We start from the raw sequence: 17179 nt of genomic DNA, 5'->3' as shown, positions 1-17179 counted from the left end.
ATTCAATCTTCTATGTTAAATAGCAGATGGGAAAATAAACATTTCCCCCACATTAATTTTATTTATTCCAAAGCACTATAGACAGAAAAACAAAGAAGGTGAGGAATAAAACTTTTAGCAGATAAATAAGAATGACATCATCCATAACTATAGAAGCTCTTGAATTAAAAAAATAAAAGGCAAAGCAAATGAAAGCAAAAATGGTGCACAACAGACAGACATAGTAAGTAATGATACTTAGTGGTATTTGAATATTTACACAACATTTAAAAGTTTATCGTTGATAAAAGCTATAAAAAAATAATTTAGAGCATTAAGGATAGATCGACGGACAATTTTATTCATAGAGTAGAGGTGCATAGGTCAGCAAACATAAAAAAGCCTTCTGTCTTATCCCTGAAAGATCAGGCCCTCTACGAATTCTTAATTGACCGGATTTTATACTATAATAATTGCATCAGCCTTCTACCTTTTCCCTACAGATATTTAATGTTCTCAATAGCATTACAGACCAGCGAACAACGTGAGCTGTAGGCTAGTTTCTATATATTTGATGTCTTCTAGAGCATTACAGATAGACTGGTGGATCAAGTAGAATATAGAGTAGATGCCAATTAAAGATTTATTTTTACGTTTTTTGATTGCAGAAATAGTTAATGTTTTGAAAATAAAGTACATAATATAAAACATATTATTTGTTGGTTCTGGTGGTCTAGCAATAAAGGAAAGATACATTTATAAAATTGGAATATTTTATCTTAGGTCGTTGGACAAACGCAGGAGTGACAAACGTCGGAGGTTACACTTAACCTATTTTAAACCTTACCTATATTATTGTTTTTAAATGCCTAACCTCTGCGGGAACTTATTTGTATATTCATATCCCAACCTAACCTGTACAAAAATACTTAATCAACTTTAAAATTTTAGACACTCCTGTGTTTGTCCTGGAAATTGTAGAAAACAAAATCATTATTTGTCAGTTAATGTTTCCCCATTTCTCTGATTTAGTGGTTCCTTTGCTTTAGTCCAAACTTCCCAAGACTCTTCCTGCAATAGAATGGTAAATATTTTTCATATTTCATTGTATAACTGAAGCTACTCTATAGGTCACCTGTATTGATATGTCTGTCTTCAAATCTTGCAAGCTCTGGCACTGTGTGTTCCTAAATTTCTTACATCTATCACATTGCATGGTTAATAACTTTTATTACCAATATTTCATTTTTTAGATAATCCACTATCATAAAAGAAATATTCCGAACTTTCTTTATCTCAAAAACAATGGTCTGAATTGTCCTTGTTAAGGCTATACATGAAAATACTAAAAGTCGATTGCCAAAAAAATAATTCTTTTATTTAGTTCAATTTTATAAGCAATATTAAAAGTTAATGAAATTTATATTTGCCTCTTCTAAACTATTTTTTACATCTTTCATAAGTTATGTCACTATCCGTGAAGCCTTACGTTGGTCCAATTACTTGTTATAATGTGTGAATTGGTCCGAATAAGTTCCCATGCCTTCCCACCTTCCTTCCGGTTAACAGGCTACACGGCTTATAACACCAACACCATAACACCATGGTTTTGTACAATTGTTCTCTTTTTTAATATAGAATATCTTCTAATTTATAGAAACTTGACTTTAAATTATTATTCTAGGATTATGTTGAATAATAGTAAGAAGAGCCTTTTATTTCCAGGTATTTTAATATAATCTTTTACATAAAATAACATGGGCCGTAACATTATTATTTGTTGTGGTATATGTTTACCATTAACATTATTTCCAGTATTTAATGAAAAAAATACTGATGAATGCTATATGTTTGTACACATTATAGCTCATTGTGAGTAGCTTGCTCAACCTACCCGAAGCCCCACGGGTCAAATGTCATATAATTTGACAATTACAAATTTTTAACACTATTATAACTGTGTAGTTAGCTTAATGTTTTTTATTATTCTTTAAAATGTTTATGTTTTATTTAATTTAAATGTATGATAGTTTCTTTAAATTAATATGTGATTTAATTATGTATAGTTTGTTCTTAAAGGAATAAATTATTAATTACAAATGTAGTATTTTGCATGAAAAAAAGGTTTAATTCTAACATTTGTAGGCTAGACTATAGGAGTTGGGATTTCCTTATCATTATATATATACAGGAATTTGTAAAGCTTAGAAAACCCTAACTCGTAACTAATCGATACTTTTTTAGTGACATTTACTTAAACCTAAAGTATTTATTCTTATCCTTTAACGTTACCTGATTTCTAATACTTTCAAATGGTTATCTATTTAATTTTACAAATTGTTGTGTCTATGAATTGGTCATACCGAATACAATAATATTCAAGCAGACAAACACATACAATTACTCTGACATTCATACATAAAATTATTAAAGGTAGACTCTTCAATTCAAATCTATGCCTGAGTATTAGTTTCTATTTTCATAAATGCAACAGCGTTTTATCATTTTGTTTCACCACTTTTTATTCCATTACTTAAAGAGTATCTCGTAAATACCTTGCTCTGTCTCTACGTCACTGTTAGTACATCTATAAAACTTCATTGCCTTAAACGTGGCATAATTATCCTTCTTAGGCTATTTCACTGTGAATCAAATCAAAGATTCTAAACTGTCTTAGTGTCCCTTTCTAAACTACAGCAACTATCCGTGGGATTCATGAATTCAATTGGTTTTCAGAAAAAAATAGTTTCCAACCACCCATCCCCCCACAATATTTTTCGTCTTCCTTTTCCAACTACCTTTATAAATGTTAGTGCAGCTTTTATATAATTAATTTTGACTGTATGTCCTTTATAAAGTCTCTGCTAATATCTCAAAGATTAGAATCTAGGGAGAAAAACTTACATTGGGGGAAGTTCACTACCACTCCCAAATCTTTTGAAGAGGTAAAAACTTAATTAGGATATATGAAATATCTCAGGTTTACATGATTTGTAAGATCAACCAAATATATTTCTAAAATACATGAGGGCAGGACAGGGGGAGGGTAATTCTATATCTTTAAGAAAGTCTGCGCTACTTATGCACACAAAAAAACATTTTTGAGTTTTAAATTTATTCATTCAAGATTTAAATCTTCTTATTGAGGTGCTTTCTTTATATAGGAGGAAAGGGAATTGTATTCTGAATTTTACGTAGAATGATGCATCAAACTAATGTGGTATTTAAGAATTTTTAAAAAAAGTTTTGATAAAGTTAGATGCGTTTTTGGCCATCTATCATTATATTTAAATTTCATAATTGTAAACCGTGTCCTTTATCCATGTAGGGTTTAAAAGTTTAAATCACCCCCACCCTATGAGTATGTCTTATTACAAAAGAGTTGGACTATAGGATTTTTTGGGTGGATGCTATGTAGTAGGTTTATTATGCAGGGTGCCTAAAAATTATTAATATCAAAAGTTAAATGATTAACTAAAGCTTTTTCTTTGTGATACTTAACTTATAAAGGTAGTTTGAAATTACAACATGTAGAAGTTTTAGATTATAAGTGTTTATAAATATTGTAAATAAATTTAATTTACATAGAAAATTAGGACAATTATGGTCATGAGTAGCGCAACAATAAAAAGCTAATAACATTTTGCTGAAATAAATCAGAAAAATGTAATACAGTTGGAATAAAAAAGGACAATATTATAACCCTTTTTTATGATCAGATAATGTAAATTGATAAAAAGTGACGGATGTATGGACATTATACCCCATTTATAGAGTGGCTTCGTTAGTACCTAGAATCTTAGGATAAGAAATAACACGATATTGTTGCACAACCCAATTATGATAAAGAAAAAACTCCTTTTCTAGAAAGTTTGGACATTATCAGATTGTACCAACTAATCCATATTTCAAAAAGTTCATAAAGTTGTCAAGCCAACGAATATGCTAAGCACCACCCTGTAAATTAGATGTAAGCCTAGGAAGAATTTGTATAGGAAAGAAGGGGTTGCTTTAGTTGCTATACATACATACTTAACTCTTTTCTTTTAATGATCATTTATGGGTACTAATGAAATAAATGTTAGGTCTTTGACCCCTAATATGACAAAATATTTAGCTTTTGGCCCTCTGTATCCATATTTAAAAGCTGTATCACAAAAGCTACAAGTATATATTGTTAGTGGTCATTACTGGTCATCTTTTCATATACATAGACACAATATACATTTACATGGTCGTGGGTAAAAATGAAAGATGAACTAGTTAGACGAGATAAAGGTATGTATGAAGCTGTATAGTAAATTTATATACATTATATATATATAAAATAATATTCTCATATATATCGCGAGTTACGAGTAGAGAGAAAAAGAGAGCTTTTCTCTCTCTCTAAAGTGCTTAAATGGCTTACCCTTCCTCCTTTCCCCTTGTCTTTCTCACCGGGTTGGGTCATATCGCGCAGCGTTTGGTTATCTCTCTCTCTCTCCCTTTTCCCTCAATACGCCGAGTACTGGTTTACCGAAACGGCCCAACCATTCCGTGCCTCACTAAACATGACCAGATCTTTATAGGAGAGAGAGAGAGAAGGAGAGAAAGATAGAGAATATGAGAAAGAAGAGAGAGAGAGAGATAAACAGACAATCAGGCAGTTCAGGCCAAATACTCATACATTGCACAGTGAAGAAATTTAAACCGGTTCCCACAAACATCTTCCCCCACAGCCCTCGGCCTGTTGGTAAACAACAACATTCAACAGCAGAAAAGGATGTTAACAACAGTAGAAATCAATATGTAAAGCTATTGATCATTAACTTTAGTGATAAAAAGGTGTAAACAACCTCCTAAATAGTGCCCATGTAGCTTGTATGTTTTGAGGTAGATCTAGACATGTAAAACATACACTCAAAATCTTAGTGGGCACTTTTTGGTTAAACTTTACAATTTACACAGTGATTTAAATCTTTAATATTTGTGTGCAAAAAATATTTAAAGAATAAACCCTTTAATCTACTTATACAAACAAAGATTAAAATAGTTCAAACTAATCTGCAAAAATAAACACTTAAAATTTGAATAATAAGACGTGAAGAGTTCTTTAGTTGGAGTGAATTTTGTAGGGGAACTTCAAACAAATCCTATAGAAATTTAATATTACAAATTATTACTGTATCAAGAAACAAGAAAAGTCCTTTTATAGGCATTTTATTATCATTCATGAGGTATGTATATCCTAGTATGTATATATGTATATGATTTTTATGTATGATTTCTACCTTAAAGGTCACTAAAGGTTAGATTTGACTCAGGCAGTAAAAATTTTAGATTTTGCAAAGATAAAAGATGGTTTATTTTTTACATTATGTTATGCATAAATTACATACATTTATATGCTTTATTTGCTTTATTTATTATGGCTTTTAATTGTTTAATAGTTTAAAATTTATTTTAAAATTACTATATGTTTATAATAATGAGTAGTTTGAATCTTTATCTTAAATGGTTTAAATGATAGAATTAAGATCATACTTCTTAAATATATATTTAGATATAAAATTGGAAACGCTTTTGAAGAGGTGAGGGGGGGTAAAAAAAAATTAACCCCGAGTTGCAAGGACGTCCAAGGGGGGGGATATAGTGGTGATTACCCCCCCCCCCCCCCAAAACGAATTTGGGGGTTTGCACCCCTAAAATTTTTTCCATTTTACCCCCCCCCCCCCCATTTAAAATTTACCCCTACCCTGCAACCTTTGAAATAACCTCCCAAAATAAATAATCCCTAACAACAACAAAATTTAGGCGCGCTTCGCGCGCATTTTTACTACTAAATATTTCATAATTAGGTAGGTACCTTTTTACATTATTTAATTACCCCCCCAAAAAATTTAACCCCGGGGGTAAATTTTGGAGGGGGTAAAAAATTTACCCCTGCCAACAGATTTCAGGGGGGTAATTACCCCCCCCCCCACAAGCAAATTTTACCCCCGAGTTAAAAATTTTAGGGGGGGGGGGGTAAAAAAATTGCGACGCGCTTCGCGCACAATTTTACCCCCCCCCCAAAAAAAAAACAAATTACCCCCCTCTTCTAAATTTTTACCTCCCCCCCCCAATAAAAAAGCTTGGACGCCCCTGCCGAGTTGTGGGAGTTGGGTTTTAGTGCCCCCCCCCCCCCCCAAAAAAAAGAAAATAAATTAAAAATTTCTTTGGGGTCAAAATACTTTTCTAGCATAAACCAAACTGAAGCTTTCCTATTTTTGTGAATATACCCCATGAATTTGTGAATCCTTCTCCAGTTGTGAATAGTACCCTAAAAGTAAAATACACCTCAATTGATGAATAGATAACATCTTTTGTGAATTTACCCCTTTTGCCCAGCAGTAAAATGAAATGGTTTTCTACATCTAAATGTTTCACGATTTGGCTCGCTTTACTTTTTGGTGTGAGCACACAGACACACACACACACACACACTTTTACTCATATACATGAAATGTATGTTTATATGTTTATCTGCTTTGAGATAAAAAATAACATATTTAACTAATTTAATTTGTATCATTAGAAAACAGTTCAAATGGGGTGAAAAATCACTCCCTCCCCCACTTTAAATTTTAAGTTTTATTTTTAAGTTTGAGTATAAAATGCCTGACACATACTTGATTTATACCGGGTATTTTATTCATAGGGGTACCCCTATGAATAGAATTTGTGGATACCCACTCCAACCCCCCTCCCCTACCTTATTTCTGCTCTCATCTCTTCAAGCAAGTATCTGGATCTGTGTGTCTGATTGGCTGAACCGACTAATCATGCTAACTGCTAAACTGATAGATCTCTCCTTTGAAAGGAAGCTTATTCACTGTGGTCTAGAATTGTATCAAGACAAAAGTAAGTGCCGAGCCCTGGGACCTATGTATGGTGAAAATAGACATAAAACCATGATGATTCCAGGTAAAATAAAAATATTTCAGCGTGTGCTTTTTGAGAAAATTAGATTTGAAAATTTCAAATTCAATTTTCACCCCGTAGGAGTTGCCGCATAATCATGACAAGAAAAGCAAATATTAATTATTTTACATTTTGAACAACTTTGCTTTTATAAAATCTTTCATAAAACCTCCTTATATATGTTTTATTTTGGGCTGAATTTTCGTGACCTTTGCAAAGCAAGTGATAAAATGGCCATTAATTAACTCCCTCCAGGAGTGGTTTTATGAAGAACTTTATAAAAGCAAAGTTGTTCAAAATTTAAAATAAATAGTATTTGCTTTTCTTGTCATGATTATGCGGCAACTCCTAGGGGGTGAAAATTGAATTTGAAATTTTCAAATCTAATTTTCTCAAAAAGCCCCCGCTAAAATATTTTGGTTTTACCTTGAATCATCATGGTTTTATGTCTATTTTCACCATACATAGGTCCCAGGGCTCGGCACGTACTTTTGTCTTGATTCAATTCTAGCCCACAGTGTATTATGAGTAGCTTTTAACAATTTTGGGAGAGGGTAAAATGAGATATCAAGCCTGACCCACCCTCCCCCCCCCAAAAAAAAAAAAAAATTATTCCTACCAACGCACTTAAATGCACCTAGTGGCCTCTAGGGTCCTATCTGCGAGTTATTTCATAAAGGAGGTTCACTGCAGGCGTAATATCAACCAGCTGCAGTATCGCTTTATTAAAATACATGAAAATCTGTTGCAACTTCCAAGTAATAATAAATCGATAGTAAATTATAAACATACGTATATACATCAAGCTTAGCAGAGTAGACTCGCACTTAGAAACAAAAGCTTATCAACCTTTCTAAAGAAAATGGTAGGTATGGTATGTTGAAGTAATTTATTTCCCCACCTAAACCATTTCCGCACTTGAAATTAAACCAAGGAAGAGGCTGTGTATTGTGTGTGTGTGTGTGTGTATATGTGTGCTCGCAAGGGTAAAGATATAGGTATTAATGGTAATGTTTTTCCTTTTATGAAAAATATGTCTCTCTGATTTTTCCAAACAATTTTGGTAAAAACTGCCCAAATTTTTTTGTTATTTTCAGGGAAGTTTAATTTAAGTATTAGTTATATACCTGGGGAAGGTCGCTAATCCATCCGTAGTTTTGTTTATTATTTTATAGGTAACTTATTTATCTTTTCTTCCCTGAATTATATGAGTAAGTGTGGGAGAGTTTAAGACAACATGTTGTGTTCTTAATAAAATTGCATAGGTTACTATCAGAGATATATGGATTGGGTGTGTAAGTTGAAGAGAATATGTTATAAGCAAATCCAAAACTGATAAACCAAAAGAAACCACCAAAAAATCTCTTCCCCCAAGTCAATTTTACCACACATCCCATACACTAAAAAGCTTGGAAGTCCTAGTACACCGGTCAATTTTGATCATTTTAAAGCCCCTAAACTTTATCAACTTATGATTAGCCTTTCTCTTTTTACATTAAAAAGATAAATATATATAAACACATTTCTACCTTTACCAATCCTTTATGCCTGGATATTATTATTCTACTAATAGCTGTATGGTTAAACCTATACAGTTACAGTTTCTTCCAAAGCATTTCCTTAGAAGCTTTGGTTTTCAAAACTTACATTCATTAAAAACATAATGCACATGTGACATGCAATTAAAATGAATTTTTATAATGGTAGCTGTAATAAAGTTTGACTTAAAGTTGCTGAAAGTGACTAAACTTTCCCAGTTTATTGGTGGATTGTTTTTTTTCTTCTTTAAAATCAAATGTGCTATCTAATTGATATGCCAAACCTACAAAGAATAGAAAATTCAATAAATCTTTCTTATAGTTTTCATCAAAATTGTGTTATGATGTAATTTTAACGCTACTTACTGCAGTAATTGTTCATGTTTATTGATTAATTGATTGATTTCAGCGATGACCTTAGTAACAGCTGGTCCCCCGGCAGCTTCCCTTCCCTCACCTGCATGGAGAGAACCTACACAGAGTCACGTGACCTCATCAACAGCTGTTGGTATGCAGCCCAGCCCAGGTAGTCATTTCATTTGCTATCTTACCTGTTAGGCAATTTCATTGCTGTTCTTTGAAAATATTTTTTTATTTGAGGAAGACTAACTTAAAGTGTTAGATTTCACTGATATTTTTAATTCTTACTGTATAACATTTCGTTGTTCTTTTTTTCCGACTAAAATGTTATTCAACCTCCACACCCGCTCCTCTCTAATAAATATTATTTTAGTACCTGGTATAGTACCTCATCATACAGCTAGGCTGATGTCACCTAGTAGTAGTTCAACCTCACCAGGACCTAGCTCCACACCCACTCCTCCTGCTGAAACAATTGTTAAGGTAAATTAAGCATCCAGCACCCAGAGAAGGTGTGCATTAAATTACATGCATCTTAAAACATGATAACTTAATAGGATGTCTGTCTATCTATCATTAGTGTTGGTTTAGAACACATTTAAGAAGATCCATATATGGATTACCTCACCCAGCCCCCCGCTATAGTAACCGCGTGACATTATAAGAAGAATTGAAAGGCATATTATGAACCATAAAAAGTAAGGACTTTAAAACAAAGTTTCTGCAAGTAAACGGGAGCAGTAATTATCCTTAAATTGAAAAAAAGTTGGTCTAGTAAAATAAGTATTTTTAATGGAATCTGTTTTTAGGATGAAAACGGACAAGACATAGTGTGCGTTGTGTGCAATGATAAAAGTAGCGGAAAACACTACGGCCAATATACTTGTGAAGGTAATGATAGTATTTTGTTCAATCTAAATATTTATATTTTTATTCTGCCTCAGCCTTTTTGTTTGTCCTGTTTTTATATTTTTTCTAAATTGTTATTTATGAAGAGTACTTTGATATTAAAATCCTGGTCTGGATCTAAAGTCAATTTGTCAATTTAGTTACAATATATTATCTACCTAAGAAAGACTGTAACAACAACTGAATCGAAATGTAACAGTAGACTCTAAAGAACTTATCCTAATCTTAATTAAGATGAAGTTCACTGTTGCATCATTTTAACATTTATTCAAATTCTAATCTAGATGTATCTCTCTATATATCTAGCTATGCACATTATGTAATCAAATAAGCCTAATTTTAAAAGGCTTGTTAGAAAATAAACTCTTAAAACTAAAAAAGCTATATGTAAGCATCTGTCTGATGAATGAAATCTTGGAAAATGCTGTTCTTACCTTTTACCCAAAATGCAGTTTTAACTAATTTTCGAGTATTTTGTATTAAAAACCTTAAAAAAAAACCTATTATTAGTTTTGTCAAGTCTATTTATGAAATATTTCGGCTGCCGGCATCTTAAAGATGTTTAAAAAGAGTCTTTAACTCTTTTTTATTATTGAGCACAGACTTTTCTTTATAACTCCAATAGAATTTTGACCATTAGAGTATTTATATATGATAATCCTTTAAATGTACTAAACTTTCGCTTGCAGGTGATAGTACTAATTGTTACTAATGTACATAATGTACGAGATTAATTCACAAACAAAAATATTAATTTCACATATTTATTCAGATATTGTTTCAAACATATTTGCTCTCTTCAAATGTATTGTTTGAATACATATGTAAAATTCATAGTTTAAATTGTAAGTTAACCTCTTGTAATAAACTTTTAAATAGCTCTTACACTTTGTGTTAATCTGACGCATTTGAATAAGTTCCTATGGGATGTTTTGTCAATGTCCAAACTATAGAAATATGACTATTTATCTATTCTATGAAGTCTGTTGCGGCGCACTATAAGAATAAAAAGTGTATCAAACTCTTTAATTCTTTAATTGCCTTGATATCTGACAACCATTGTGGTGTGGTTATCGGACATACGGACAGGCAGTTTGGAAAGTTTTGACACAAAATATAAGTATATAGAATAAAGATTTAAAAATAGGGCTCGTCAGACACCTATAAGTCGCAGAGAAACCAACGTTTAGTAACATTTCACGGACAGCTTTAAATTGACAGCTTATAAAATAAAATTTTAAAAATTACTTGACCATTCCTTTCTCCTTGGGTTTGTTGCCATTTGGATTTAAGCCTGGGTCTGTATCACTTATAATGCGACTAAAACAGTTATCAAAGTCTTGCCATTTATAAGAAAAGCTATCCTAAACATTGTTTGTATTTCTCCAGCCGTTCTATATATCTTTATGAACAAACAACAGACGATTAAAAATATTAATGGTTTAACGGAAAAAAATATTGAGACATTTTTATGCAGTTTAAATAAAACGTTGGTTACGAATTTAAATAATGTAATGGGAGGCTTTGTTACATTCATAAGCCACCAACCTAAGACCTACACTATGGAATATAATCTTTACCTTTTGGATATTTTAATGTTTTATGCAATATAAAGTACAGAAATGAGAAAGCAAAACCTATTCTTTACTGAGCTATTAACATCAATTTAAAGTGTAGGAAATTAAAGATCTGAAAAGCACAGCCTTTCTTCTTTTCTTTGAATTAAAGGCTTTTTTACACACATTTATAAACATTTTGGACCAAATTGCAACAATGCAAATAAAATCCCACGCAGTAGATAGATAGATAATAAAAAAAACAATAGATACATATTTGGACAATAAAAAACAGTTAATAGATAGATAATAGAAAACCAGAAGATAAACAATGAAATTAAATTAGATGGATAACTTTTAGAATTATGAAGAATACTAATTTTTAAGGATTTCTTGATAATAGATTTACTTTAAAAATACTATAATATACATACTTTCTCTTTTTGTGTTTAAATACAATGTTTTAGAAACAAAAAGTTTGCTAACATTAATTTGCATATTTTGTATGTGATAAATAGTTTGCATAGTTGAGTTCACCATTTTCTAGATGATTTTTTGATGACCACGACCCTCGTCAACAAAATGGCCTGGAAATTAGGCAAGGTTTTGGTCTTCATGCAATGATGTTAAACCCAAAATTTATCATTTAGTGTTTAAAATGCCATGTTTAAGTTTTCATACCATGGTTGCCTTAAATCATAAACATTTCAGCTTTTAAAAATTGCCTAAACTCTTACTTACACGACTTAATACTTATAAATATAAGAATTTTAAAATGCTTTTTAGAAATATTTTTCTATTCTGTGGAAACCCCCACAAGGTATGGATACTAAGCAAATAATATGCAAAAATTTACCTTTAACCAATTTTTAATGATGTGTTTTTAGGGTCTAGATAATAATCTTTGCTTTTAGAAAGAATCTTTTAAAAGTCCAATAAATGTTCTTAATTATTTAGCTTAGCCTTAGATTATAATTTATGCTATGAAATAACACTTTTAAACATAAAAAACGTAAAAAGGCTTTTTTATTTGACAAAAAGATAATAGTAAAAATTAGGTTTTAAAACCTTTTCTTCATAATTGGAGCAATTTGTTTGCTTTTTAAGCCGTAATTTACATTTTTTCATTCTTTACTTGTAGTAGTAAATCAAAACATTATGAAGTAAAAACATTATGAAGTAAAAGAAAAAAATAACTTTGGTCTTTTATTTACATACTAAAAGGTCAGAAATTAAGGTATTATTTTCGGCTCAGAATTACTCATGCTAAATGTAACAGAGCTTTTTAAATTAAACAAGGTATAGGTCAATGAAAAAAAACATATTTCAAAGCTCTTTAAGTTTACCTACATTTTATAATTTTGCTCTGGTTATAGCTTTGTTTACTTGTACCCTGAATTTAATGTATTCTAAAAATTACTACCATACCCCCCCCCCCCCTCAAAAAAAAGGCTTGAATGTTTAGCGTATAATATGTAAAATGTATGTCATGTAAAGTAAAATTTTGCCTGGAAATCTGGGCCATAATGCTTTGCCCAGCACATTATGTATATTTGGTAAAGGTTGGCCCACAAATAAGTAAATACTTGATAGAGTAACCACGATAATGTAAAAATTATTTTCTACTTAAAATACCTTAAAATACGGGTAACAATATTAAATTAGATTTTTCAAGAATTTTTTATTTACTTCATTGTTGGACGCCTTTAAACAAATATGAAATACCCCTTTACTTCTCAGATTTCGGTACCTAAAACATAGAATACTATCTAAAGGTATTTTATTTTTAATATTACAAAAGTTCTATTGATAATGCAACAAGTTTAGTTTATATGAGGACCACCATAAGCTAAATTTTGAGGAATTCAAAATGAATTGTCTATTGTATGTAGCATATGCATAAAATCAGCAAATCCTAACATTGCTTAAGATTTAGTATTGGAGTTTGTTATTTTAGCTACCTTTTTATTAACCTCTAGTAATCTTTGACCAAGTTCCATATATGCCCATAGTTTAAAATTGAATTATTATCCAGAACTGGATATAAAAGAACCCCAGCAAAAAAAGATGCTTGGCTAAAGAACCTTCTCAAATTGGTGCGTCTATAGGCTAGTTTCTGTAGTCCTTTTGTATTTAAATAACCACAGCAAACTTGTAGCCAATAAACCTACTGTTACATTACAGTGTCATATTACGGCAGAAACCACTTTAACTCTAAATATCTGTGTGGCTGACCAAAAGGTTAAGGAAGGTTCACCTAGTAGTCATCACAGGGTGTCCAAAAAATATTTAAAATTTTCCATTTCCAAGCTGAAGTTGTTGTATTCACCTTTGCTTGGATAATACAACACGTTTAAGGTTCTAGATTTAACATAAGTTTTTATTAAAGAAAATTTTATCTGCTAATAATAAATTTTATTAGTAAACTGAAAATTTAACTTTTTTTTCTTCTCCTCTTTATTTTCTTTCAAATATATCCTTTTTTGCTTTAATCATCTTTTTTATTTTAATTTCGTCAAAACAAAATCATTGTAAATTGTTAATTTTCCAAAAAAAATACTTTTATACTTTAAAAATCATAATAGTCCATGTGTTTAAAAAAGGTTTTAAAAATGTTTACATCCTGTATTTGCCTGGTGAAACGTGTGTTGCATGCCGCAGATTTAAGTTTGCCTGCCCTGGGCAAAAATATAAAACTAGGGATGCTTTGAATTATGATGGGTTACTATGCTCCCACAATAACGACAAAATTAAAATTAGCAAAAATAAGCTGTTAATTAAAAGGGATCTTTAGATAAGGAATCATAAATTACATATACATTAAGGCATTATTTCAAAAGATTAATTTTTAGAAAAATCCTGTAATTTTTTTATAGGAACATTGTTGGAACATTTTTGATGGTTTCTCCATTTACTCCCAACCCTCTCCATTTTCTGACCATGCCTATTTTACTCATTTTTTCGTGGTGTTCATGAAAAATGACGAAAAAACACAAATTTCTAATTTTAATAGATATGATACAAATAGCATATTTTCGTTGTTTCTATAAGAAAATTAAACTATTTAAAGTTCATTTCGCTCTTTATATAATAAACTCTTTATTTCTTATTAACATGCGTGTGAAATGGATTTTTTTTTACAAACCTCAAACCAAAACACTTCAGAAGTGTGAAGAAGCTTCACTAATAATCCCCTGTTTATAGCTTAATTTTTTGCTGTATTGAACAGAAACTTTAATTCCTTTTGCTAGCATATGTATATGTGTATATTATACTATGCACAATAGCCTTAAAAAGAAAGTATAGAATGCGAAACAAAAACTGATAAAATATCAAAGGAATTTTCATTACAGTAAACCAAATGCTCATTTTAGATACATAAATTATAAATCAATAATAATAGATTGGCGATTTATTGTTTTATAAAAATGTATAGCTATAGACAAAGGTTTCATTAATTTGAAGAAAGAATATATTTCCTCAGTTAATAAATCACTGCTTTCTGAGCCAAATTTTGTCCCATTTGCATAATGTTATTATTTTAACTATGTGCCTTATTGTCCTAGGAATCAACATTTTAAAAACAAATCACAATTACATTGTTTCAACACATCTTGCATATTATACTAAATATAAAGTTGTTGCGCTTCCAATATCTTATTATTACAGTAATCTTCATATCGAACTAAATTCTGATTGTATTTTATCTTGCCTTGAAAAATAAAAGTTAAAAGATTTTGTTTCCAAACGGCCTTTTTGCTAAAATAGACCATTGTAGCATTTTTTCCCTGCTGCAATTTAGCTCACTTTGCAGAAGTCAGGCAGTCACCAGAGAAACAAGGATAGGTCAATCGGGGATTATCTTTACTAGGGTTGGGTCGGATACTTTTTTGACCGGATACCGGATAACGGAAAACCGGTATCCGGATAGTTTCAATATCCGGTATCCAGCCGGATATCTGGCCATTGCTTGATATCCGGCTAATTACCGGATAGCCGACCGGATATCCGACAGTATAAATTAGCCGGATATCCGTTATTCGGATAGCTTTAATATCCGGTAACCGGCCGGATATCGAAAATGGCCGGATAACCCTAATCTTTACATCATGCTTAGAAATAAGTACAGTATTCTGTCATTTAGGAAATTTGTAAGTTTTACAAAGGCTTCTGGTACAAATTTTATGATTTTTATTTTAAGAACCGGTTCTAAACCAACGGATATTAATCGGTTTCGAAGCAATACTACAAAATGAATTATACCTAAATACACACAATCTAAATAAGGAAAATATTAATTTATTATCCATTGTCTTATCCCTTGTGCCAAATGCACTTGAAAATATAAAATATTTCTCTAAAATTTTCAATAATTCTCAAATCTAATTCTTATCATAAGTTCAGATCTATTTTAAGCATTTATTTTAGGGTAGGTGAAGGGTTGTTCACCCCCTTTTTTATATAATTTTAAGAAGCAAAGCTCTTCTTCATTTGAGAAAGTCTGTCCGTAACAAAGCGCTCTGATCGTTATTTAGTCATAATTGAAACTTTTAATGATGATTCTAGAAATAGTTAGGTACATTTAAGAAAGCGCAGCAACTCTATAATCTTTACCAAAATGTAACATAAAAAACAATGGTACACATTTCCTCACATTCTATTGAAATGGAGAACAGCAAAAAATAAAATAGAATCTATTTGTCTTTGATTAAAGTAAAATATCTCTTTGATTTCGCTAGGTTATAATGTTAAATCTTAATTTTATTAGTACCTAATACTTTAGAAGATAGCAAGAAGTAAAACTATAAACCACAAAAAAGGGATAAGCCAATGGCCAAAAAAATGATGTACATCCCCATTGTTAATATGCAAAATTACCCTCTCTGTAGATAACAATTAGTGGTTGAAACGTTTAAACACTTAACTTAAAAAACCAACCAATCAAAAAATCTCCAAAGTTGGTAAGCCAACGAATAAGAATAAAAAAAGATTATTATCACAATAAATTTCTAGAATTATCAAATGATATTAAGAAAACTTGGACTCTTATAAACTCAGTTATAAATGGAAGAAAGCATAAGGAAAGTTTACCTAACATTTTTTATGATGACATAAAATCATATTCAGGGGCAAAGTCAATAGCTGATGGTTTCAACGACTTTTTTTCAAGTATTGGGTCTAAAATTGCAGAAAATATACCAAATTCTCAATCCAATTTTCACAGTTTTCTTGGGGAGAAAAATGATACTAATTTCAATTTTGGTATTGTAACTAAAAAGAACTTGTTGTATGCTCTAAATAAACTTAAAAGCAAAAAGAGTTGTGGGGAGGATAACATCTCAATCTTTCTTATCAAAGAAGTTATAAATGAAATTATTGATCCGTTAGTATACCTATTTAATTTATCATTAAAAACAGGATTCATACCACAAAATTACAAAATTGCTCGTGTAGTACCTATTTTTAAAGCAGGGGAAAAAAATAAGTTTACTAATTATCGTCCAATTTCTATTCTTTCAGCATTTAGCAAAATTTTAGAAAAAGTTGTTGCATTACAAATGATCAAATTTTTATCAGATTGTAATATCCTGTATAAATATCAATATGGGTTTCGTCCTAATCATAACACAACACAGCCTTTATTAAATTTACTTAAGCATATCTATGAAAATCTAAATAAAAAGAACCCTGAATACACAATAAACATTTTCCTAGATCTTTCAAAAGCCTTTGATGTCCTAAATATAAAAATTCTTTTAAACAAACTTGAACACTATGGTTTTAAAAATACCTTGAAATGGTTTGAAAACTATTTAATAGGACGACAACAGTTTGTTACAATCAATGGTGTAAATTCAGCTAAAAAAATCATTCAAACGGGGGTTCCACAGG

At 30.8% G+C, this 17179-nt stretch overlaps 1 protein-coding gene across 1 annotated transcript in view; it reads left to right on the top strand.

Moving 5' to 3' along the window:
- Positions 1-4626: 4626 nt before the first annotated feature.
- Positions 4627-17179, top strand: part of LOC145334212 (nuclear receptor subfamily 2 group F member 1-B-like) — a 30814-nt gene continuing 18261 nt past the window's right edge. Inside the window, exons 1-4 of the mRNA XM_080179591.1 lie at positions 4627-5198; positions 8872-8988; positions 9196-9305; positions 9632-9713. Of these exons, the coding sequence (XP_080035717.1) occupies positions 8874-8988; positions 9196-9305; positions 9632-9713 (307 nt within the window). The 5' untranslated portion in view covers positions 4627-5198; positions 8872-8873. The remainder of the gene's footprint in view (positions 5199-8871; positions 8989-9195; positions 9306-9631; positions 9714-17179) is intronic.

The sequence above is a fragment of the Acartia tonsa genome, chromosome 2, assembly GCF_053477335.1.
Source record: "Acartia tonsa isolate MP-2025a chromosome 2, ASM5347733v1, whole genome shotgun sequence".
Taxonomy (NCBI): domain Eukaryota; kingdom Metazoa; phylum Arthropoda; class Copepoda; order Calanoida; family Acartiidae; genus Acartia; species Acartia tonsa.
Note: the sequence above shows the minus strand (reverse complement) of the source record. Positions and strands in the feature narration are given on the sequence as shown.